General features: G+C 39.1%; 1 protein-coding gene and 1 long non-coding RNA gene across 2 annotated transcripts in view; one reads left to right on the forward strand and one right to left on the reverse strand.

Annotated features, from left to right (window-relative positions):
- LOC133541751 (uncharacterized) overlaps window positions 1–26,484 on the forward strand; it is a 29,880-nt gene extending 3,396 nt beyond the window's left edge. Inside the window, exon 3 of the long non-coding RNA XR_009803972.1 lies at window positions 20,280–26,484. This is a non-coding gene — a long non-coding RNA (uncharacterized LOC133541751). The remainder of the gene's footprint in view (window positions 1–20,279) is intronic.
- On the reverse strand, window positions 306–26,218 carry LOC133541750 (CCN family member 1-like). The gene is made up of 5 exons (XM_061885318.1): window positions 26,016–26,218; window positions 23,524–23,737; window positions 20,992–21,393; window positions 20,295–20,473; window positions 306–1,587 (listed from the first exon to the last, which is right to left on the reverse strand). The coding sequence occupies exons 1-5, from the start codon at window positions 26,064–26,066 to the stop codon at window positions 1,282–1,284; spliced, it is 1,152 nt and encodes a 383-aa protein (XP_061741302.1). The 5' UTR covers window positions 26,067–26,218; the 3' UTR covers window positions 306–1,281.
- Window positions 26,485–27,040: the final 556 nt, after the last annotated feature.

Below are 27,040 nucleotides of genomic sequence, written 5' to 3' on the forward strand. Positions count from 1 at the left end.
ATGACCATGACTTCTGTTTTGTTTGATCGTCCGTTTTATGCTGAGTTACAGACACCGTTTGGGAACGATGAAGGTATGTAAATAAATATTTCTGTGTAAATAACTCATTTCACAACGTATATATCTGCGACTTATCAGTGCGACTAATGTATGGGGGAAAAAATGTATTTTCTTCCAAAATGTAGTGGGAGTGGCTTGTGTCCGGTGCGCTCCATAGTCCTGAAAATACTGTAATATGTTTGTGGAGCAGTGAAGGGTTCTTTGCACACAATGTTGTGTGTTTCTATGGCAGCAATAATTGTGACTTTGTGTAGAAGTCTTTAATGGAATACACAAGTCAAATCATGCTGTAATTATTATGTACACTTGCAGAATCCTTTTGAGTTTGCATATGAAGGATGAGAACATGCTCAGTGCTCAAATATACTTGACATGGACTATGTCTGTGAAAAAAGTTTTGGCACATCAACAAAAGCATGGAAGTGTTTTGCTCCCGTGGCACCAAAGCGATACGCAGCAACAGCATCTAGAAGTATAGTATTTTTCATTTCATGTCTTTTACAGTAGAAATGCTTTGGAAGTAATGGTTCAGCTTTGACCCGCTGCCCCTAAGATTGCTAAGAAGTATGACTCATGTTCTTCATGACTCAAGCTCCAACTGGAGCTGCTTGATGACAGGCCGAGCGGTTCCGCCCTGTCGTCCCAAATGAGGGGTTTACCTCAGTGCCACGGTTTTCCCTTTTTTATTTTTATAGCAGCCCTCTCCTGCCACTTCCTTTGAGTCGGGATTGTAATTTGGCGGTTGGACTTGTCGACGCCAGAATCCCCGGCTTGCGGCTAAACGCCTGGGGTTCTCGCGGAGACAAAAGCAGGGGGTGCGTCCAGCTGTGTCAACGACCTTTGACCTCCACGCACCTCTTCTTCATCATCTGTCTCCTGGATAGGGCCTCTGATTGGACCCGGGGGGGTCAAACCCCTTCAATGGCTGACAGCTCTCAGCTGTTTAGTCCCGTTGAGGCTCCAAACATGAGTGACCCCCCCACAATAAATACCCAAAGAAGGGGCCCTTTCTATGGTTGATGGTGTGTGTCAGCTATTCACAAGACGTGACATGACATGACCCCTCCCCCACCCATGTAAAAGTCTCAGTCTGGTGTCTCCATCCACAAAATGTCAGCTTCTTTTTTTTTGATCTACACTAAAGCAGAGCTGGTGAAGATGCATCTACTCCTAGATAACGGGGACACTATTCTACGACTGCAGAGTTTGTACGCAGAGGAACTAGTCCATGAACTTGTGCGTGTCTCCGTAGAGCCATCGCTGCGGCGGCATGGCCGCCTCGTTGAGGTGGTTGCACTCGTCGCTGCACTTGCACGACTGGATGAACATGACGGATCGGGTGAAGCGCTCGCCGTCCGGGCAAGCGAAGGTGACGCCGGCGGTGCGCGTGCGGCGAGGCGAGCAGCATCGGCCGTCCCGACAGACGCCGCAGTAGTTGGGGCGGTGCAGGCGAGTGCTCCTGCAGCCGGCGTAGGACAGGCGCTGCGGCTCGGGGGCCTTGTGGGTTCGGGAGCACTTCCTGCCTTTCTGTGGAGAGCGAGAAGGGGAACATTTTTAAGGCAGAGCCTATCACGCTTGACCTAGACCAGGGGTAGGGAACCTATGGCTCTAGAGCCAGATGTGGCTCTTTTGATGACTGCACCTGGCTCTCGGATACATTTTAGCTAACATTGCTTAACACGATAAGTAATGAATAAATCCGCTGGTAATCACAGTATCAAAAATAACGTTCAAAATATAAAACATTCTCATGCATTTTCATCTATCCATCCGGTTTCTACCGCACCTGTTCAAGAAGTCGCATTAATGGTAAGAAGTATTTTATTTATTTTTGGCTAGCCTAAGAATAACAATGTTATTAAAAAGAATAAGAGACTTATTATACTCTAAAAATGTTGGTCTTTCTTAAAAATGCGCGCATATAGTTGTATCCAGTGTTTAAAAAAAATAGTTATGATAAAAAAAAGTTGTATGGCTCTCACGGAAATACTTTTTAAAATATTTGGGTTGTATGGCTCTCTCAGCCAAAAAGGTTCCCAACCCCTGACCTAGACTGATCGCGAGCCAATCTGAGGACACACACAGACAATCATTGACGCACATGGGCACGTTCTTTCCGACACGCATCGACAGTTCAAAACTTTTTTTTGAAACCGGAAAAACAAACCATAAAATTTAAGATTCCCAAAAACTGCAGAAAATTCCTGACATTTTTTGACTCGCTTTTTTGAAATATACACGTCATATGGAAGATTCTTACAACAAATAGTCTCATTAAGACCAGTTTTTCTTAACCACAGAGGGCTGTGGTACTCACTTGTAATACACTTTTCCACCACTTTGGCAGTAATGACAATATCAAACAGAAGGAATCTGGAGCTTAAGGCATAGAGAAGTTTTTTAAGCACAAAAATTATAAGTAAAGTGGTAAAGCTGTATTTTCATTTGCACTTGCTTTTACTGACAGTTTGTTTAAAAAACATATTCATTTACAAACCCAAAACCAGTGAAGTTGGCGCATTGTGTAAATCGTAATTTAAAACAGAATGCAATGATTTGCTAATAATTTTCAAGATGTATTCAATTGAATAGACTGCAAAGACCAGATACTTAACGTTCGAACTGGAAAACATTATTTTCTGCAAATAATTGTCAGGCTTTCCCCTGACAGTTTGTCTACGTTTTAGTTTTTTCCTCTGCATTTGTCTTTGTTTCCTCTGTGTTTAGTATCTCCTGTCTTTAGTTCCTGTCAAGTGCTCTTATTTTGGTTCAGCTTCCTGTTTGTCTCCCTGTGTGCTGTTGTCACCTCATCTGCGGCTGATTGGCACCTGGCCACACCTGTTGTCAATCAGCCCGCTCCTATTTGTACCCACTTTGTCTTCCAGTCAGGGCTGGATCATTGTATTGTCATTTGTATTTTTGTTGCCTCATGTCACTCTTGTGTCTTTGCTACCTGTCATTTCTGGCATCATTTCAGCTATTACCTGTCGTGCTATATCTTGTCCTGGTCGTTGTAGCGGTAAGCTGTTTTTGTTAGCTATTTGTAGTTTGTTTTCTCCTAGCTTTTTGTTTTCTTGTTAGCCATTAGCTTTTTCCAGTTTTTCTGTTTTCTGCTAGATACGTGTTAGCTTCCACGCTAGGCCTTTTGTTTTTTATCCGCCCACGTGCGCGCTTTTGGTTTGAACCCTTTGTTTGGTTTTGTCTTAGTATTTATATTAAAATCATGTTCGCTCACTCCATGCCTGCCTCCATCTCTGCATCTTGAGGTTCGTCAATAAATAACTTTGACAATAATAGCTCATTTGGAATTCGATGCCTGCAAATGTTTAAAAAAAAGATGGCACAAATGGCAAAAAAGACTGAAAAAGTTGAGGAATGCTCATCAAACACTTAGTTGGAACATTCCTCAGGCGAACAGGCAAATTGGGAACAGGTGGGTGCCATTATTGGGTGTAAAAGCAGCTTCCGTGAAATGCTCAGTCATTCAAAAACAAGAATGGGGCGAGGGTCACCACTTTGTGAAGAAATCCGTGAGCAAATTGCCGAACAGTTTAAGTTTAAGAACAACATTGCTCAATGAGCTATTGCAAGGAATTTAGGGATTTCACCATCTACGGTCCGTCCGTAAGATCATCAAAAGTTTCGGACAATCTGGAGGAATCACTGCACGTAAGGGGCTAAGCCCGTGACCTTGAACCCCTCAGGCATCAAAAAGCGACATCCGTGTGTAAAGGATATCACCACACTTCAGAAAACCACTGTCAAAAATGCCGCCGGCTTTGCTGGGCCCGAGCTCATCTGAGATGGACTGATGCAAAGTGGAAAAGTGTTCTGTGGTCTGACAAGTCCACATTTCAAATTGTTTTTGGAAATGTGGACGTCGTCCTCTGGACCAAAGAGGAAAAGAACCATCCGGATTGTTGTAGGTGCAAAGTTGAAAAGCCAGCATCTGAGATGGTATGAGGGTGTATTAGTGCCCAAAGCATGAGTAATTTACACATCTGTGATGGCACCATTAATGATGAAAGGTACATACAGTTTTTGGAGCAACATATGTTGCCATCCAAGCAACGTTATGATGGACGCCCCTGCTTATTTCAGCAAGACAATGCCAAGCCACGGTTACAACAGCGTGGCTATGTAGTAAAAGAGTGCGGGTGCTAGATTGGCCTGCCTGTAGTCCAGACCTGTCTCACATTAAAAATGTGTGGCGCATTATGAAGCATCAAGCTTAATTTGTTCAACAGTTCGGAGACCCCGAACAGCTGAACAACTTAGGCGGTACATCAAGCAAGAATGGTAAAGAATTCCACATGAAAAGCTTAATAAAATGGTCTCCTCAGTTCCCAAACGTTTACTGAGTGTTGACAAAAGGAAAATCCATGTAACACAATGGTAAAAATGCCCCTGTGCCAACGTGTTGCTGCCATTAGATTGTAAGTTAATGATTAATTGCAAAAAAAAAATGTTTCTTGGTTCGAACATTAAATATCTCATCTTTGCAGTCTATTTAATTGAATTTAAGTTGAAAAGGATATGCAAATCATTCAATTCTGTTTTTATTTTAAAAAATTCCACAAAGTGCCAACTTCACTGGTTTTGGGTTGTGTAGTTAGAATGTAGTTATTTTAGCACTGTGTAATTGTATGTACATTTCTTTTTTTATTAGTTTTAATAAGTTCCTCCATTTATTTTGGTAATCAGCCTGGCCTAAGCCTTAATTATAATCTTTGTGGTAAACACATGCTTTCATATCATTTGGCAAGGTTCAGTATATATATAGTACAGGTCAAAAGTTTGAACACACCTTCTCATTTTCTTTATTTTCATTACTATTTCCATTGTATATTGTCACTGGAGGCATCAGCACTATGAATGATCACATGTGGAGTTATGTACTTAACAAAAAAAGGGGAAATAACTGAAAACATCTTTTGTATTCTTATTTCTTCACAATAGCCAGCCCTTGCTCTTATTACTGCTTTGCACACTCCTGGAATTCTGTCGATGAGCTTCAAGAACACCTGTGAAGTGAAAACCATTTCAGGTGACGACCTCTTAAAGCTGAGCAGTGCGTTCCACACAATGGTGGGCCGTGCATTTCTCACCTAGGCCTTCAGTGATGTCCTTAGTCCGACTTCACCTCTCAAAATACCGTAATTTATGTCACCACATGACCATTGCTGGAGAGACACTATACAAAAACACATTTACTGTGCATTGAATCACCTCAACAGTTGATAAAACGGTCTATTTTACGGGACATTTAGCATTCAACAAACCCGCTTCAGCAATTAAAACATCTCTTACGTGTTACGGTAATAATTAAAATAATTGCATAAAACACATGAAACGTGAATAAATAACGAAGTAGAATATTTGAACTCACAATTAGCACCCATTCGACGCCGTACTGTATAAGCTAGTGGTGGTAGTCGGTTGTTGCTCGTCGTCGGTTGATTCGTGTGTAAGTGGCAGGTAAACCATTTCACCGCCGGGACAGCTTAGCTAGCTTCCGTTGTTTGCCGACTTTGTCCCACAAGATGTGGTTTCTCTTTAAATATCCTTCTTGAAAATGGCCTTGCAAATATATATCTGCCACCTTATCAACGTTTTGTTCTGCTTTGTGGGTTAAAAAAGTGCGTACGGGTGGCATGGCGTAGTGGGTAGAGCGGCCGTGCCAGAAACCTGGGGGTTGCAGGTTCGCTTCCCACCTATTGACATCCAAATCGCTGCCGTTGTGTCCTTGGGCAGGACACTTCACCCTTGCCCCCGGTGCCGCTCACACTGGTGAATGAATGATGAATGAATGATTGGTGGTGGTCGGAGGGGCCGTAGGCGCAAACTGGCTGCCAAGCTTCCGTCAGTCTACCCCAGGGCAGCTGTGGCTACTGATGTAGCTTACCACCACCAGGTGTGAATGAATGATGGGTTCCAACTTTTCTGTGAGCGCTTTGAGTATCTAACAATAGAAAAGCGCGATATAAATCTAATCCATTATTATTATTATTATTATTATTATTATTAGTTTTTGTGTGGCTTTCTACGGCTCGTATGTCTCCAGTGCCGCTTCCTGTTTTCGCGACTTGTAATTGGATACTCACTTGGGACTCCCAAGTGAGTATCCAATCACAGGACGCGTAAATGTCACGTTCAACCTTAGGCCAGCTCGAAGGCCTTACTGACAACAACTGGTGATCTGATTGGCTATGGCAGTTATCTATCAACTGTATGTGCCCGTTCACTTACAGTGCACAGACATTGTTGATTTTGAAGGCCCCGGGGAGTTTTGGTACGGCATGGCAACATAAGCTCGCTGAATTTTGATTGGATACAAACTCTTAACCTAAAAACAACAGCACTGGAAGGAGCATAACGTTAGATGTTTAGAGACAGTTACTTTTATCTTTAATCATGATCATGATTTCTGGTTATGTTAGGCCAGCAGAGAAGGCCTTGCTGGCCCTGACGACCCACCACTGGTTCCACAGAGAGCTTCATGATATCTTGTGACCATTTGCTGAGCATTAGCAGCGTGAAACAAGTCATTAGTCCCACACAAATACTTGAAAGCAAAGTTAATGCCATAAAGTCCAGAGTGGGAGAAAACAAAGAGAGTTGAGAGCAAGCGATAGGTTAAGAGCGTACCGACAATTACCCACGGCTGCTGCGCTTTACACCCACAACAGCTCCACAAACAGTGGGAGAGCGCCGGCAAACAGGTGCACGGCGAGCCATGGGCCTCCTGAGTGGATCAACAGAACATTTTCTGTTGTGTGTGAAATGTGAGTGGGTGACTGGAGTGCTCCTTGGAATCACACAGCAAAGTACGTTTTGTTGTGTGTGAAATGTGAGTGGGTGACTGGAGTGCTCCTTGAAATCACACAGCATAGAGTCACCAAGTGCAAGTACAAAGAAAAGTGTTATGAGCCTCTCTAAAAAGTTATTCAGTGTCCGTAAAAATAGGAATATACTTTGTGAATGTGTGACATACTGCTTTTGAATTTTGTTTTTACGTGGCAATAAAGGGTTCTCCACCACGTCTTTCTGCCTAGAAGATAAGATGTGTGCGGCACAATCCAACGCCTGAAAGTCCATAGTGGGGTCCATAGTGGGGCCACTCCTGACTTCATTTGAAGCCCTTCCCCTTCCCAATTTAAAAAAATCACACTTTTTATTGATATGAAACAACTTTTAAATTAACATGTAGTTAATTTGATGTTTTACTGTAAAACAAACTCATGGGAAATAAATGAAAAAAGTCTTAAAACTGCTGAAAAAGCGTGTCATTGAAATAACTGACTAGTTTGTTTGTTTCAGATTCCTAAAAACTGCAGAATTTCATATGCCAATGACATATAGAAGATCATCGACTCACATTTTTGTAGCATATTACTACAAAGCATAAAACTGTCATAAAAGGTCTAAAAACTGCAACAAAAAAAATATATCCTGTCATACAAACAGCAGAAACCAACTACTATACACAATATTCCTGAAAACTGTATAAAAACATCAAATAATTTCGTGTTTTTGAAGCAGAGTCCCTAAAAATGCAGAAAACTCCTGTCTTATAGAAGATCTTTGACTCACGTTTTTGCAGCACATCACTAAAAAAACGCAGAAAATTCCTAAAAACTGCAAGAAAATTCTGTCATGTAAAATAACTTACAAGTGTTTTTGGAGCAGATTCCCATGAACCGTTAAAAACTCCCACTGAATAAGAGATTCATACAAACTGCCAAAATAATTCTGACGTATAAAAGATCTTTGACTTGAGTTTTTGCAGCACCTTACTACAAACAGCAGACATTTCCCGTCATGTAGATGATTCTAAAAACTGCAGAGAATTTGTGTCTTTGCAGCACGTTACTACAAACAGAGAAAGCTCTGTCATACAGAAGATCTGACTTATTTTTCCATCCATTTTCTAAATTTTGTATTTATTTTTTATTTTTTTACATCAGATTCCTAAAAACATCACAAAACTATAAAAATCTTTGACTAGCATTTTTGCAGCAGATTCCCAAAAACAGCTGACAACTACTGTCTTATAGAAGATTCTTAAATTGAAATATATTCAAATGCAGTGGTACCTTTAGATGGTGCCGTTCACATTTGATTAAATTTTGTCTGCTTTTGTGTGTTAATAAATGTAAAATTTGTTTTTAATGATAAAATCTAGATTTTATTGCAACTTCTAAACAAGAGCTGCTGTTAGGTCTTTCATTATCACATTTCGGAGTCTCATCTGCAAGTAAGACACTAAGTTACGATTGCAGTTGCAAGTCCAAGCAGCTGTCAGTTGCGCCCCAATAAGTGTTAATTACATAAGTATTGTACTTATTATGTACCAGCTGTTTGATTATATGTTAGTTGTAGATTTTGTTAAATTTGAAAGTGTTGAAATCACATGTAAAATTGCTAAAGCTAATCAGTAGGATGTCAATCCCAAAGGCAATGTATATTAGCATCAAGCTAGCGCATTTTTGAAAAAATTGGTCCTTACTTAAATTATGTTGGAGCGTTTTTTAAATTAATTTCTTTGTTGGCATTGAAAATTGCAACGTTACCTACAGATAGTTAGGCGGAGTCTGCTCTCTAGCTGCTGGAGCGATCGCCAAGTGCCCAAGTGTAAAAAAATAAAATAAAAAGGGGACCGAAACAAGGCACCGTTGCATTTGACGTAATTTTATGTCAATCGTAAACTGCCGGGATTGGGTCAGTTGTACCTGAACTTAAAGGTGCCCCAATTTAACAGTGTTTTGAGATGAGAGCTGTCTCTCGGCTAATCGGCGTAGCAGATGTCATAGTAAACATTAAGATGCGACTTACTGGCTAGCATTAGCCTGTAGCTAAATACGGACATAACTATGTGAAGGAGGAAAGTTTGTGTGAAGGACAGTGTTGAGAATAAGAAGTGGTTGATCTTATCAATGACTGAGCAGGAAGGGGCTAGGAATATGTTTGCAGTAAAATTACATATGTGGTGCCTTTAATTGACATTTTATCAGCGCTTATTCATGCAAAACGCTATTAAACAAAATAAAAAAAAATGCTAAAGTTTAAAAAATAAGTAAAAAAGCAAAATGTAAAGAGGGAAAGTTCATTAGACCGATATACTCATTGTAATAATAGGATTTGATTCTCTCATTACATATTTTTAATTCAAAAGTATTATTGATGGCATAATATGGCATAGGAATCCTGCTTATGGCAGTCTTTTCTTGTTTTTAGGGGAGTCAGTGTTCAGCTTGGAAAACAATAGAGATTTACTGGTGATGGGAAGCAACCATTATTGTCTAAATAGCACAACTAGCAAACAATAAGAGACATGTTGGAAGGTTTTAGAGTTCATGGGATACAAGGGGAATAAATTGTTCAATGGTAATATTTTAGTGCAAAATAAGACAATAAAATAAAAAACTGTCCTTTGGATTTTTCGAGTTAGGGTCGCCCCAGTGAGACAATTGCATAAAGAAGAAATAGATGTTTATGCGTAATATGAATTATTGGGAAATAAATTGTTCAATGATAACTTCTTAGTGCAAAATAACAGAATAAAATTAACAATTGTCCCTTGTCATGTTTCTGTGAGTTGCCCGAGAGAGACTATTGCATTGTGATTAGATATATGTTTTGGAGTAACAAGACTACATAGAAAATAATTGTTCAATCATATGTAGTTTTAGTGCAAAATAAAACAAATTAACAGAACAAAATAAATAACACTCTGTTGGATTTTCACATTTAGAGTTCACCGCAGCGAGACAATTGCATAATACTTACATGCATGTTTTGGAGTAATATGAGTACATAAAAAATAAATTGTTCAATCTTTTTTTAGTGCAAAATAAGAAAATTAATTGAACCAAATAAACAACTGTCTTTTGGATTTTCACAATAAAAGTTTGCCACAGCGAGACAATTGCAAGATACTTAGATGCATGTTTTGGAGTATTATGAATACATAAAAAACAAATTGTTCAACCTTTTTTGTAGTGCAAATTGCAAAATGAAATTAATAGAACAAAAATAAATAACAGACTTTCAGAGTTTTACATTTAGAGTTTGCCACAGCAAGACAATTGATAATTAGATGCATGTTTTGGAGTAATATGAATACATAAAACATTTATTGTTCAATCTTTTTAATGCTAAGTGACAATTAATAGAACCAAATAAATAACCGTCTTTTGGATTTTTACAGTTAGTTTGCCACAGCGAGACAATTGCATGATAATTAGATGCATGTATTGGATTATTATAAATACATATCAAATTAATTGTTCAACCTTTTTTTCAGCGCAAAATAACAAAATTAATAGAACCAAATAACTGTCTTTCATATTTTTACAGTTAGAGTTCGCCACAGCGAGACAATTGCATGTTAATTACATGCATGATTTGGAATAACATGAATACATAAAAAAATATGTTTTGTTTAGTGCAAAATAAGAAAATTAATAGACCCAAATAAACAACTGTCTTTCGGATTTTCACAATAACAGTTTGCCACAGCGAGACAATTGCATGATACTTAAATGCATGTTTTGGAGTAATATGAATACATCAAAAATAAATTGTTCAATCTTTTTTTTAGTGCAAATTGCAAAATGAAATTAATTGAACAAAAATAAATAACAGACTTTCAGAGTTTTACATGTAGAGTTTGCCACAGCAAGACAATTGCATGATAATTAGATGCATGTTTTGGAGTAATATGAATACATAAAACATTTATTGTTCAATCTTTTTAATGCAAAGTGACAATTAATAGAACCAAATAAATAACCGTCTTTTGGATTTTTACAGTTAGTTTGCCACAGCGAGACAATTGCATGATAATTAGATGCATGTTTTGGATTAATATAAAAACATATAAAATTAATTGTTCAACCTTTTTTTTTGCGCAAAATAACAAAATGAATAGAACTATTTGGTTGTAAAAATAATATACAAAAATATGAAAGACAGTTATTTGACTGTCTTTCATATTTTTACAGTTAGAGTTCGCCACAGCGAGACAATTGCATGTTAATTACATCCATGATTTGGAGTAATATGAATACATAAAAAAAATATGTTTTGTTTAGTGCAAAATAAGAAAATTAATAGAACCAAATAAACAACAGTCTTTCGGATTTTCACAATAACAGTTTGCCACAGCGAGACAATTGCATGATACTTAGATGCATGTTTTGGAGTATTATGAATACATCAAAAATAAATTGTTCAATATTTTTTTTTTTGTGCAAATTGCAAAATGAAATAATAGATCAAAATAAATAACTGACTTTCAGAGTTTTACATTTACAGTTTGCCACAGGAAGACAATTGCATGACAATTAGATGCATGTTTTGGAGTAATATGAATACATCATTTTTTTTTGTGCAAACTCAAAATAAAATTAATAGTACAAATTAAATAACTGACTTTTGGAGTTTTACATTTAGAGTTCACCACAGCGACACAATTGCATGATAATTAGCTGCATGTTTTGGATTAATATAAATAAATACAAAATTAATTGTTCAACCTTTTTTTAGAGCAAAATAACAAAATGAATAGAACCAAATAACTGTCTTTCGTATTTTTACAGTTAGAGTTCGCCACAGCGAGACAATTGCATGTTAATTAGATGCATGATTAGGAGTAATATGAATACATTAAAAAATATGTTTTGTTTAGTGCAAAATAGGAAAATTAATAGAACCAAATAAATAACTGGATTTTGGATTTTTACAGTTAGAGTTGGGCAGCACGGTGGGGGAGAGGTTAATGCATCTGCCTCACAATACGAAGGTCATATGCAATCCTGGGTTCAACCCTGGGCTCGGGATCTTTCTGTGTGGAGTTTGCATGTTCTCCCCGTGACTGCGTGGGTTCCCTCCGGGTACTCCGGCTTCCTCCCACCTCCAAAGACATGCAACTGGGGATAGGTTGATTGACAGAACTAAATTGGCCAGAGTGTGTGAATGTGAGTGTGAATGTTGTCCGTCTCTGTGTTTGCCCTGCGATGAGGGGGAGAATTGTCCAGGGTGTACCCCGCCTTCCGCCCGAATGCAGCTGAGATAGGCTCCAGCGACCCCCCGCAACCCCAAAAGGGACAAGCAGGCGAGAAAATTATGTGATGATTAGATGCATGTTTTGGCGTAGTATGAATGCATGGAGGTGCATTTTTAAACAATTTATTTTTGTGTGTAAAATAACATTAAAAAATGGGATAACTGTCTTTTGGACTTTTACATTTAGGGGTTGATTGTGCCAACAATACAGATTTGTAAAGAAGTAACTTTGCACAAGTTGTGTATCATGGATTTAGGACCACTGGATGTCTAACATGGCAAAGAACCTGAATCTCTTAAGATGGCTACAAGAAGATTGGAACACTCTGAAACCCATCCTAGTCGAGGTCACGCAGCGGGTCTACGTGAATTATTCAGCTGTACATCAATATTTGACATTCAAACGCGTCATATTTTAATCATTGTTGGACTCCTAGTGGTCAACTTGGGAATGAACTGACAAATTCAATGGCCCACAGCAACACAGGCGTGAATAGACGGGACGTCTCAATGTTACTCAGTAGCATAGTGCACGTATCGATACCAATCACATACCAATCCTTTCCTGAATCAATTCAGCATCTTCACAGCGCTTGGTGGCCTAGCGATTAGCACCTCGGCCTTACAGTCAGCAGATCAAGTTTTTTTTTTCTCGCATGTTCTTCTAAATGTGCAGTTTCAGTTCATTTCATTTGAATAATTGAATTGGCAGCACCGAGCAACATTTGAAATTGGGATAACTAGAAGTGGAAATAAATGTGTTGCCATTGAGAAATGTGCCTGGTAACAGGAAGAATTGGTCACAAACATAAACGTAACCCTATTTTGTAAAGCGTTCAGGTAGATGAAGTGTTTTGCACCATTGAAAGAAAAAATATTGATAACTTAGTTTTATGGCTAAATATATTTTGTGGCGTACCCCAGGGGTCAATACTTTGACCAAAATTGTTCAACTTCTAAACAAAGTTACAAAGGACCTAAAGTGAATGCATAATGTGGGTTATACAGAACATTCAGACCCTTTTTATTAAGTGAATGATTTGGTGCATGTTCCAACAGTTGCAATGATGCTATGCCAGGAATGTGCAACACTTCTCAAGAGATTACATATATTCTCCACCTGGGCCATATGGAATTTTATAAATCTTTAATCATTATTGATATTTATATGAGCTATAGAAAATAAGGACCAGGAGTAAACTGTATCAAATGTAATATTATCATTTCTAATGTAACCTTCCTCTGATTATAATCCTTTCAGCTATCAAGGCAGAAAGGAAAGGAAATGTCAACCAAATAGTAAACTCACATTGGACACTTACCAATAAGCTCTTTTAAATGAAGGTGCAACATGAAGGAGAATGTGAAAGTGTGAAAATGTAAATAAAGCAAAAACCAGAGAAGAACTACCATATTTTCCGGACCATAGGGCGCACCGGATTATAAGGCGCACTGCCGATGAGCGGGTCTAGTCAGGTTTATTTTCATAAAAAAGGCGCACCGGATGATAGGGCGCATTAAAGAGATCATATTATTATTATTTTCTAAATGTAAAACAGGTGCACCGGATTATAAGGCGCTCTATTTTTATTTTCATACAAAAGGCGCATTAAAGGGGTCATATTATGATTTTTTTCTAAATGTAAAACCCTTCCTTGTGGTTTACATAACATGTACTGGTGGTTCTTTGGTCAAAATGTTGCATTGATTATTTTTTACAGATCATCTTTAAGCCGCTTTCTTACAGTCGCTTCAGGATGCGCCATTTTGTGGGTGGTCTTATTTACGTGGCTTACCTTCGGTAGCGTCTTCTCCCCGCAATTTTGTTGTAGTGATATAGATGTACCTATATTTTCAATATAGCTTTTTTTGTCTACTTTCACAAGGACAGGAGTGGAAGAAGTGTCCAAAGATGGAGCTAACTGTTTTAATGATATTCAGACTTTACTTAAATCAACAACGGAGCAGCATGTCCTCATCCTTGGCTCACTAGTGCAACGACAACGCCGGAAATGTGTCCCGTGAAAAAACGTCCGACTGGAACTCTCTAATAACGAAAGTTCCTTGGGTGAATAATGTAAACTCACTACACTGGTAGTTTTTGGTGCTTCCATAGCGAGTTATAAGTTATAACTTTACACTACTTTATATCAGAAATGGCAACAGCGGAGGCTGAATGTCCCATCACATGAAGATAGTGAAAAAGAAGAAGATTACTGACTACGGCAGGGGTCGGGAACATTTTTGGCTGAGAGAGCCAAAAAGCCAAATATTTTAAAATATATTTCCGTAAGAGCCACATAATATATTTTTTAACACTGAACTAAACTAAACACAAGCATTTTTAAGTAAGTCCAACATTTCTAGAGTATAATAGGTATGTTATTCTTTGTAATAACATTGTTATTCTGAAGCTAACTGTGGAGGGGGCGTGGCCTGCGGGCCTGCAGCAACAGGTGCGTAGATGGCCCACCTGGGCCTTGTTATCTGTCGCTCTGTTTTAAGCAGCAGCCAGGAGGAGAGGATGGGTTGGGGCTGGAAATACTATAGCTGGAAAGCAACTGAGAGACTTATTGAAAAATAAACCAATATTGTAACCCTGAAACATGCTCTCATGTCGGTGCTTGGGGGTCTGAAGAACCCCCAGGAGGGCAAGCCCCACACTAACCGATAATAAATAAATAACTTCTTTCCATTAACGCAACTTCTTGAACTGGTGCGGTAGGAAAACGAATGGATGGATTAAAAATGCATGAGAATGTTTTATATTTTGAACATTATTTTTAACACTGTGATTACAAGTGGAATTATTCATTACTTATTGTGTTAAGCAAAGTCAGCTCAGATTTATCAGAGAGCCAGGTGCAGTCATCAAAAGAGCCACATCTGGCTCTAGAGCCATAGGTTCCTTAGCCCTGGACTACGGAGTGGGCATGGATTTCAAAGGCGGACTCGCGCACATTTTCAGGACTTATGCTGATCCCAAATACACATCAGCAGGTACCAGAAGGTAAGAAAAGTTGCTTCTGCATAATATTGCGAAACAAAAAGCCAGATAATGTCTAACCTTATACACACACCATAATCATACTCGTATGTTGAAGCACAGTACAATCCATCAGGTGGGGCGGCTTCATAGTTTACCAAAGTTGTACTAAAACATGTTGATAGATTTTTGAGCGTCGTCTGTAATGTTCTATACTTTCAATGGAACATATACAATTTTGGTGTTGTTTACTTGAGTCATATTGTAGTCTAAACGTATCTCTTATTTGTGACTACCATCATATTGCAGTCTACACACATCCCTTATATTTGACTGCCATTATGTTGCAGTCTACGTGTATCCTATGTGTGACTGCCATCCAATGTTCACTCTTATCATTTCACCATGTACCAAATAAAATAACTTCGAGGTTGGTAAACACAACCAAAATAATTCCGTACATTAGGCGCACCGGATTATAAGGCGCACTGTCGAGTTTTGAGAAAATTAAAGGATTTTCAAGTGCGCCTTACAGTCCGAAAAATACGGTATTTTCTGTAGGTTTAGTTGGTTAGGCTGTGCTCTAAAGGGTGAATACTAGAGGTGGGGTAAATATTTAATTTTTAGATGCATAGCAATTCGGACATTATAAAATCGATTAGTAAATGTCAAAAATGAATGTATTTATTGTACATAAAGAAATGCAGACAGTTGTAAAATTTGTCTGACTGCATTGAATCACCTCACCGAGATATCAGTCCAGTTTTACACACATTTTCATTAATTTAACGAATATCGGAAACTGTTTCTTATTCCAGATGCACTGTTTTTTGTCAAACAATGACAAGATACCTAATGTTAACAATATTGTAACATCCCCAGTAATGGTGGCTCGGATAGATTTCCAGGGCTCAAGTTGTGATAAACGCTTATTTAGTAAAATAAAAAACTGTATCAATAAACATCAATTAAAGATGCATCAATAATCCATTTTTAATCGAATCGTAGCTCCTGAATCACAATCAAATTGTGAGGTCCCAAAAGATTCCCGCTTGTTCTGATTACCAATTTTAGTGGAGACCTTGCATCATTTACAGACCACACTGGTCTGACTATAGTCCTTTTGAAACATCCCAAAAAATGCCATACTTTTCTTGTTTGATCCACAATTTCTTCATTTGGACTTGGGGGCATAGCAACCGGTATAGCTCGATTGGTAGAGTGGCCGTGCCAGCAACTTGAGGGTTCCAGGTTCGATCCCCGCGTCCGCCATCCTAGTCACGGCCGTAGTGCCCTAGGGCAAGACACTTTACCCATCTGCTCTCAGTGCCACCCACACTGGTTTAAATGTAACTTAGATATTGGTTTCACTGTGTAAAAGTCGCAAGAGAAAAAGCGCTATATAAATATAATTGACTTCACACTTTCTCTTCTCACTCAGAGTCGACGTTAGACAAGAAGTAGGGCTACATGCGTGATGGTATATACTGTCACCTGATTGATCACTTCCTGTCTTGTTCATACTGTCACCTGATTGGCTTTTGATCACTGATCCATTCCTGCCTTGCTGGGTTACCAGAGAGCGAGTGTACATGCAACCAGCCTTGCTTCTTATAGATGACATTTTTGTCACAGTATATATTGATAACGCCCAGCTCTAAGATTAGCTCCTTAAAAAATGTAACATAAAAACACTTCAACCTTTCATAAATCAGTGTGTGGAATTTGTTAGTGGAATGATGGAACAACAACAAAGCCAAATTGAATAACCATGATCTAATTCGAAAATAAGCTACTGTGGTACGCCAAATAATCACCTGATTAAAGTACAGTGTTTTATTTTTCTATATTCAAACAGTGTCACTGTTCAAACTGTGGCCAAAATGATCAAATATGTACTTGTTTATTACAAACCCCGTTTCCATATGAGTTGGGAAATTGTGTTAGATGTAAATATAAACGGAATACAATGATTTGCAAATCATTTTCAACCCATATTCAGTTGAATATGCTACAAAGACAACATATTTGAAGTTAAAACTGATAAACATTTTTTTTTTTCTGCAAATAATCTTTAACTTTAGAATTTGATGCCAGCAACACGTGACAAAGAAGTTGGGAAAGGTGGCAATAAATCCTCATTAAGTTGAGGAATGCTCATCAAACACTTATTTGGAACATCCCACAGGTGTGCAGGCTAATTGGGAACAGGTGGGTGCCATGATTGGGTATAAAAACAGCTTCCATGGAATGCACAAACAAGGATATGGCGAGGGTCACCAAAATGTAAGCAAATTGTCGAACAGTTTTAGAACAACATTTCTCAACGAGCTATTGCAAGGAATTTAGGGATTTTACCATCTACGGTCCGTAAAATCATCAAAAGGTTCAGAGAATCTGGAGAAATCACTGCATGTAAGCGATGATATTACGGACCTTTGAGGCGGTACTGCATCAAAAACCGACATCAGTGCGTAAAGACATCACCACATGGGCTCAGGAACACTTCATAAAACCACGGTCAGTAACTACAGTACATCTGTAAGTGCAAGTTAAAACTCTACCATGCAAAGCGAAAGCCATTTATCAACAACAGCCAGGAACGGCACCGGCTTCGCTTGGCCCAAGCTCATCTAAGATGGACTGATGCAAAGTGGTAAAGTGTTCTGTGGTCTGACGAGTCCACATTTCAAATTATATTTGGAAACTGTGGACATGGTGTCCTCCGGAACAAAGACGAAAATAACCATCCGGATTGTTGTAGGCGCAAAGTTCAAAAGCCAGCATCTGTGATGGTATGGGGGTGTATTAGTGGCCAAGGCATGGATAACTTACACATCTGTGAAGGCACCATTAATGCTGAATGGTCCATACAGGTTTTGGAGCAACATATGTTGTCATCCAAGCAACGTTATCATGGACGCCCCTGCTTATTTCAGCAAAACAATGCTAAGCCACGTGTTACAACAGTGTGGCTTCGTGGTAAAGGAGTGCGGGTACTTTCCTGGCCCGCCTGCAGTCCAGACATGTCTCCCATCGAAAATGTGTGGCGCATTATGAAGCATAAAATACGACAGCGGAGACCCAGGACTGTTGAACGACTGAAGCTCTACATAAAACAAGAAATTGGAAAGAATTCCACTTTCAAAGCTTCAACAATTAGTTTCCTCAGATCCCAAACGTTTATTGAGTGTTGTTAAAAGAAAAGGTGATGTAACACAGTGGTGAACATGCCCTTTCCCAACTACTTTGGCACGTGTTGCTGCCATGAAATTCTAAGTTAATTATTATTTGCAAAAAAAATAAAGTTTATGAGTTTGAACATCAAATATCTTGTCTTCGTAGTGCATTCAATTGAATATGGGTTGAAAAGGATTTGCAAATCATTGTATTCCATTTATATTTACATCTAACACAATTTCCCAACTCATATGGAAACGGGGTTTGTATAAACCCCTGGTCCTAGCTCCTACTACACTACTGTATTTTAATGTTGTCATTATGGTGGTACTTAATGAATTCTTAGGTCTACTACACTACTGTATTTTAATGTTGTCATTATGGTGATACTTAATGAATACTTAGGTCCATTACACTACTGTATTTTAATGTTATCGTTATGGTGGGACTTTGAGAGTGAAGTTTTTTCTGAGGTTGTACTGGGGGGGATTATGAGAACCACTGGTCTCGAACACGGGTGCCCAATTGTTTTCCACTGAGGGCCACAGGTTAACTAATCAAAAGACATGGGGGCCTTTTGGTAGATTTCCATCTTCAAAACCAGTACAATATATAGCTGTTGTTTTTTTTCAAAGAACTATAAATTGGCAATTTTGTTAGAAGTTTCGTATAAATGCTGAAGAGGCAAAGTCAAACTGAAATGCTAACGTTAGCACACTGCCCATATAGCGTCAAGTAACAAAATATGTGGAAAATTAGCTTAAAAGGCTGGCATATTAACAGTACTATACAAACAATAGCATGCTTACAGTTAGCATTAGTGAAATACCAAAATATATGACACTGAGGTGTATACCTGCTAAATTAGCTTAACAAAGGTAGCATGCTAAAATATTAGCTATAGCATGCATACCAATATATATATTACTCCTGAAAAATGTGTTGAAATGCTAGCATTAGGGTTGATAAAGTGATGCATATCTGAATGGAGAGGTTGAGCTGTGAATCCTTAAGTGATTCAATTATAAATAAAGATTTCTACACATAGAAGTAATCATCAACTTAAATTGCCCTCTTTGGGGATTGTAATAGAGATCCATCTGGATTCTTCACAAAAAAAGTGTCATGTCTATATGATCATGTTTTGTTTTAGTCATGTTCTGTTATTTTTTTGGCCACTCAGTTCCTGTTTTTGCACTTCCTGGTTTGTTTTGTCACCATGACTACCCATTAGTTTTCACCTGTCCTCATGTCTCACACCTGTTTTCACAAATCACCACATTATAATTTCACCACATTATAATTTAAGCCTGTCTGTTTCTGTTGTCCATTCTGGCAACATCACCTCCTTCACACCATTTATCACCTGCTACGCACCTTGTAAAGAACCATGCCAATGATCCATGTCCCGTTCTCGTTCCGTTCCAAGTAAGTTTTTCGTTATTTATGCCATAGTGCAAGTTTTTGTTTTATGTTCATAGTTTTGCCTTAGTGCAAGTTTTTGTTTTCACTATCAAGTTTTTTGTATTTCCTTGTGAGGGCCTTTTGTTTGTTATTTTTTTAGTAGTTATAGTGTTAAAATAAAAGATGTCTTTACCTTCATGCCATCTCCGGTCCAAGTTCACTTGCATCTCGGGAAAACAACCACCTCATAGTCCAAGTAGTGACAAAAAGAGATCTTTGACATCAATATTTATGGAACATGTCCACAAAAAATCTAGCTGTCAACACTGAATATTGCATTGTTGTATTTTTTTTTCACAATTTCTGAACTTACATTCATATTTTGTTGAAGTATTATTCAATAAATATATTTATAAAGGATTTTTGAATTGTTGCTATTTTTAGAATATTTTTTAAAAATCTCACGTACCCCTTGGCATACCTTCAAGTACCCCCATTTGATAACCACTGGTCTAGAACATCCAAGGTGGGTTTGAATCCTTTGACCAAGCAGCGCGTGTGATTGTCTGCATGTTACCAGGGTGTACAACATCACCTTGAGCGGGATGGACATGGAGCTGCAGGGCCGGATGTTGCACAGACGCCTTTCCTTGACCAGCTGACAGCCAGCGTTGTCGTTGGTCACTCGAGAGGAAACGCCCATCCCGCAGCTGCGAGAGCACTGGGACCAGGAGGTGGTCTGGACCACGCACTCATCTCCCACCTGTCTCCACGCTGTGGGCATGAAAGGGAGCAAATTGTCAGGGCACCATATGCAAAAATGGGGGTTGAAGCGGCGGGGGAGTGAGGGGAAAAGGCCAGGCAAATAACACACTGGTTTCATTCAGGGCAACGCTCTCACATGATTACACAGAGGGAAGGCTGGGTGACCGACCTGTGTGTGTGTGTGTGTGTGTGTGTGTGTGTGTGTGTGTGTGTGTGTGTGTGTGTGTGTGTGTGTGTGTGTGTGCATGTGTGTGTGTGTGTGTTGTGTGTGTGTGTGTGTGTGTGTGTGAGTGTGCGTGTGTGAGAGAGAGACCTGTGTGAGAGAGCACCTCTGGTGTGCAGGGAGCCAGTGGAAAAGAAGCCAAGGTAAATGCTGCCGCACACACACATGAAGATGGAAAGGCTCACAGTGCCACACACACATGCAAATGGAGAGGCTGACAGTGGGGCCATGTGTGCACAAACACAAACACATGCTTTACTGCGCAGGAAACAGACAGCGCTCGGACGCAAACACTTGCACCCACCCGCCAGGTGCTTGTGGCCACGCGCTTTGTCCCATCTGCGGCCCGCCTCCACCAGCTCGTTCCCCAGCGTGTCCAGATCAGTCTTGGCTTTGTAGTGATACAGCTTCTGGTAGGGTTTGGGGTAAGGGTAGGGCATGAAGGGGTACGGCGGGTACGGCGGGTACGGTGGGACCATTGTAGAGCCCTTCTGGCAGTGGATGCTGAGACAACACTGGCCCGGCACTTTGACCAGGTGTGGGGCAGGGCAGGTAGGGGAAGCCAAGGGTACATGGCTTGGGCAGAGGGGCACACAGCCCACTGCCCCATCGATGCAGGTGCACTGGTGCTTGCAGCCGGCGTGGAAGTTCTGACCATTCTGGTAGATTCGCCCATTGTACTCACAGGAGCGGCCCTCTGCCTTGGCTGAGAGAAGGAAAGACCAAAAGTTGGTTAATTAGGAGGAAAATATTCAAGCAAGGGTTTGAATCTGATTCTGATTCCCTGAGTGACAATTTGATTTAGAATCAATTCCCAAAATCAACACGATTCTTCATTCTAACCTATTCTCACAATGCTTATTGTTTATTATAATATTATATACTATAATGACACTTTTTCAAAACAGGTTAGATGATAAAAAAAGCTTCTCCTGGTTGCTTGGAGATGACCTAGAAATGTATTTCTAAAAATTGAATGTCTCAAAAAAAGTTGTTGTGACTGTATTACCAATCAGGATGTACAATAATTGCGATTCAGATGGGAATCAATTTTTTTTTGTGAACGCCTAATCTAAGTTATGTTACGGATTTCGGTCAAAACATCTCAAACATTTCCCACGCTGTGACTACACCCCACTCACACACACTAGCCATGGTACTTTTCACATTTGAATCCGTATGGTACTTTTATGTGTTCAAATAAAGTAATAATCATAATTGTTTTCATAATATATATATTTTTAACATTAAACAAGTTTTGTTCTGTCCAGTTGTTCGGTAACACTTACTGTATGAGTCTCATTTGCCAGTATTAGACTTTGCATGTGGTTCAAGACCTTAGATGGCAGTAGTGTATAGACTACTGTGTTGCCTTAACAAGGAAGGAGTCTTTGCTATTAAGTTCAATGTGCCAGTCTTGTCTTTTTTTGAGTCCTACAAAGTGTTTATAATATAAGTATTGTGTTTATGACACACCAGCTGTTTAATTGTGAGGTGCATCTTGGATTTAGTTTTCATTAGCAAAAAAAAGCAAACAAAGTGTAAATTAGCATATTTCAAACGCCTCCATTTTGCTTTGTTGGCATGGAACATTGTAACATTACCCAGTGACGAGTCTGCGACTGAACGCAACGTCACATGTGAAATATGGTAGTAAAATATCAAGTCAACTTTGTCCATTGAAATTCATTGAAATCATATTTAATTTGTGCTTCGCTCCAACAAGATGCTTTTTAAAAAAAGAAAAAACTCACTTTTATATAAGAAATATTGTATAAAAACAATAGAATAGATTGTACGACTAACAAGTGTAGTGGTTTTATAAAGTACTGTAATAATAATTGACCTTCAAAAGTGGACTTCTACAGTATCTCCTTTCAGCTACCCCTCCGTCAAACACACTATCAGCAGCGTCTCCATATTTTCATAAATAATTGGCTTCATATAAGGTATTAATTATTTTAACCTCCTTGGCTGACGCTATTGATTCATTCTGCTTCAGGATGGTTGGGTTCAAAGTCTCACTTTGTCTCTTCCCATGCTTAGACAAACTGGGTTATGTCCATCTTTCGCTATAAGCTAATGCTAGCCAGTGAGACCAAATATTTTGGTCGGCTCTTACAGGGTTCACTGTGACATTTTCAACGACAACTAATGGCGAGGGTGCTTGCAACTCAAGGTTTTGCCTGTAACTGAAAGCATATTATTTAGCCCAAACACTATTAAGTTGAGGCACCACTGCATGGTACCGATAAGTTTTACTTGAATCGGTAGTACCGACGGTTGGAACTTACAAAAGTCACCATCCCGAATACATATTAGTGGCGTTGGTACTGTACTTATATATTTTTAGGTTTGACAAAATAATACAGCAAAGTAAATCTAAAAAGAGACTTTTATTCTGAAGGCGCCAAGACACAGCGTCTCCATATTTGTGAAGCGAGCTCTATTCTTAGCCTGGAGAGGAATTTTGACTTGTTTACAGCATCCTTAGTAATGGGACTCCCCCATACAACACCCTGGACACCCCCCCTTTATATTGAAACAGCCCCAAATAAACACCCATATAAAAATACCACTGTGTGTTTCATGGGGCTGTTTGTGTACACACTGAACTACTTCTATAAATCTCCGGACTTGGCCGCTTTTCAGCGCGCAGCTCATGAAGGTGCTCTGTTTTTCAACGGTGGCTCTGGCTTCAAACCTCAAGCTCCTATCAAAGAGAAACGCAAGCCATTTGGTTTAGGGGCCAGACCCCCCCAATCCCTCCACCCTGAAGTTACACATTCCCCATCCGCTCTCCGTCGTAGCCTTCCCACCACTCCCCGGTACGTACCCCTGCAGATGCCGTGAGTACGGCCCACGTCGTTGCCGTAGTTACACTCCAGGCCTTTGTGGTGGTCGCAGGGTTGCCCCTCGTGGCAATCCTGGTTGAGCTGTGCCGCGCACACTTTGCAGCAGCCGCATCCATCTGCCACGGAACTGACTCCTGGTGGACAGGACGGGGGCCCGGCTGGGCACTCGCACACCACCGGGCACTCTCCAGACGCCTGAATGTAGGGGCAGAATCAAACCCAGTGTTTAAATCTGAATACCCAGCCTTGTCCTGACCCAGCCCCACAGCAGGGTTATTCAACAAAAGTGAAGTGAATTATATTTATGCAACGCTTTTTCTCTTGGGGCTCAAAGGGCTTTACATTAAGAAACACATGATCTACACCTTTTGGGCTACCAGTGTGGGTGGCACAGGGAGCAAGGTGGTTGACGTAACCCAGCAGGCACAAGACATTGATACAATGTTGATTATACGTATATGTCCTATAAAAACCAAGGTTGCAAAATAGTTGTATTTGTAAATTGAGACAATGTTGGTGTCTAATGTTGATCCACGTTGTTGGTTGGAATATGACCAAATTTCAATGTCAAATCAACGTCACAACCTGACATTGGATAAACGTTTAAAACTTGTATTTGTGTTGTAGAATAATGGTTGGGAGATGACTAACATTCAATGGTCGAATCAATGTCAAAACCCAACATTGTATAAACGTTGTCAGAAAGAATGTTGTTTCAAGTTGAATTTGTGTTGGAAAATATCCATCCATGCATTTCCTACCGCTTGGCCCTCTCAATTGAGAAATAACGGTCAAATAATGATCAAATCAACGTCAGAACCCAACATTAATTAAGCTTTGTCAAAAACCATGTTTCAACGTTGTATTTGTGTTGTGGAATATTGGTTGGGAAATTACCAAAATTCAATGGTCAAATCAACGTCACAACCTGACATTGATTAAATGTCGTCAAAAAGAATGTTGTTTCAACCTTGTATTTGTGTTGTAGAATATTGTTGGGAAATGACCAAAATTCAATGGTCAAATCAACGTCACAACTTTACATTGGATAAATGTTGTCAAAAAACATGTTTCAATTTGTGTTTGTGTTGTAGAATATTGGTCAGGAAATGACCAAATGTCAATGGTCGAATCAACGTCAGGACCAAACATTGATTAAACGTAATCAAAAAGCCTTTTGTTTCAACGTATTTGTGTTGTAGAATATCCATCCATGCATTTTCTACTGCTTAGCCCTTTCGGATGGGAAATAAGCAAATTTTAATGGTCAAATCAACATTGGAACCCGACTGATTGATTAAACGTTTTCAAAAAGAATCTTTCAACGTTGAATTTGTGTTGTAGAATATTGGCTGGGAAATGACCAAATTTCAATGATTAAATCAACGTCACCACCTGACATTGAATGAACGTCATCAATAAGCAAGTTGTTTCAATGTTGTATTTCTGTTGTAGAATATTGGTTGGGAAATGACCAAAATTCAATGATTAAATCAACGTCACTACCCGACATTGAATAAACGTCATCAATATGCATATTGTTTCAATGTTGTATTTGTGTTGTAGAATATTGGTTGGAAATGACCAAAATTCAATGGTCAAATCAATGTCACAACCTGACCTTAAATAAACGCCAGCAATAATCATGTTGTTTCAACGTTGTATTTGTGTTGTCGAATATTGGTTTGGAAGTTACCAAAAATCAATGATCAAGTCAACTTCAGCGCCCTACATTGATTAAACGTTGTCACAAATCATGTTGTTCTGACGTTATGTTTGAGGACCAAATTCAACAAGTTCTCAACGTTGTTTCAATATCTTGTGTCAGCTGGGAACTAGGATGGCACAAAGCTGGATTGGAAACGGGAACCCCCAAGTTTCTGGCTGCCTTGTTATGTTATGTTATTATTACATAACCGGCCTTTAGAAAGTTAACATTTCAATGAAAAGAAGTGCCATTGTGTTTCCGCTTGTCCAAGCTCTATACGACAGAAACACTAGTGTTTTTAGGAATTTGCTGCAAAAAAATAGGCTCTCCCACGTTTTGAACTGAACTCTAGGGCCAGTCTTGTGTCAGTGGTGTCACCGGTGCCGCCTGTTGAATAAACCCATCTCTAAAGGGATATCTGGAAGCTAAAAGTGATGTTCTCTGACCTCTCAAGCCCCTGCCTTCCTGCCGATATAACTTAAGTTTGTCTAACACACACCAACAGTCACTCAGTTTGCTGCACAAACCTTATATTATTTTGTATACACATGCCATTGCTAAGACTCACAAATAGAGACCCACCTAACATATTGATTAAAACCAACAACCACCATACACTTTCATAGTGACATTTGAAATGTTGACATATAATCTTGTTTTGCCAACATTGTGGGAAGCAGTAACACCTCAATATGAAGGTTAATATCACATTCCTTGATACAAATGTACTTAAGCCAGAGAGAAGGAGAAAAGTCCCCCACTCACCAATGTGACTGTCACCGCTTGTATGACAGCAAGGACCAGCAGTACCCCCATACTGTCAGCTGATTCACATCAGACTTAAAACAGGAGAATATATCCTCTTCCGCTGTGAAAAACAATAGATTGTGTCCACAAAGATTACATCCAATCACGAAATGTCCTCCATCACTTCTTATGTTTCATCGATCAAAAGGCAAGGCTTGTTTTATATGAGCGTGGGGCTTTTTATAGTAGCCACGCCCACTGACCCTCCCCTGACCAATCGAGACACATACACAACCCAACAAGGCGTGCGGGGGCGTGGCCCAGAGATGAGCCTTGGAGGGGGGCGTGGCCGTGCATGAATGCAGTCATTCATTAAATTCAGAATGACTACATTCCAAAGGTGTTTGTTTATTTGTGATCAAGTAATAATAATATTTTGACTGCTTTAATGTTCTTTTCACACGCATGCCTCCTGTGTCATTTGCTTGTTGTACATTCCTTCTTGTCTTTTTTCACAACTCTAAATACATTGGACCACTCCAAGTGTGTATTTTTGCATCTTAAACAAAATTATTTTATTTTTGTAGAATATTACTCATTTGCGTAACAAGACTGAAAGTATTAGAAGTGAGATTTTAGATATAAGATATTAAAGGAAAATAAGTAACAGGACTGGGCTGTCATAATTGAAAAAAATAAACATAAAATATACAGAAAAATGAATGAGGTAAATGACTTTACTTTATGTGAGAGGATGAATGTGTTGGGTAACAGGACTGGGTCAAAAATTAGGGATGCGACTAAAATGTAGAGTTGAACTTTTTATTTTAGAAAATAAATGTAAAGAATATTTGTATTAAGGAGTGGCACAAATGTGTAAATAAAATAACAATTTTGAAGGATTAAAATGATATTATTACATACTAAAGTAAAATTTTAGGATGTGGTGAAAGGCAAACTATATTTTTCTTAGTGTTTAAGATAGTACCATCTTTTATTTATTAAATACACAACCAAATAATTTTAAAAGGGAAGAAATAACA

The sequence above is a fragment of the Nerophis ophidion genome, linkage group LG23 (genome assembly GCF_033978795.1).
Source record: "Nerophis ophidion isolate RoL-2023_Sa linkage group LG23, RoL_Noph_v1.0, whole genome shotgun sequence".
Taxonomy (NCBI): domain Eukaryota; kingdom Metazoa; phylum Chordata; class Actinopteri; order Syngnathiformes; family Syngnathidae; genus Nerophis; species Nerophis ophidion.

What these genes read in the sequence shown, in the direction of transcription:
- LOC133541750 (XM_061885318.1), bottom strand. Translation starts at nt 26,066, where the DNA reads ATGGGGGTACTGCTGGTCCTTGCTGTCATACAAGCGGTGACAGTCACA. An exon ending in TGGCCACAAGCACCTGGCGG is followed by an intron (nt 20,474 to 20,991) that starts GTGGGTGCAAGT and finishes TCATGCCCACAG; the next exon opens with CGTGGAGACAGGTGGGAGAT. An exon ending in CCATGTCCATCCCGCTCAAG is followed by an intron (nt 1,588 to 20,294) that starts GTGATGTTGTAC and finishes CGCTCTCCACAG; the next exon opens with AAAGGCAGGAAGTGCTCCCG.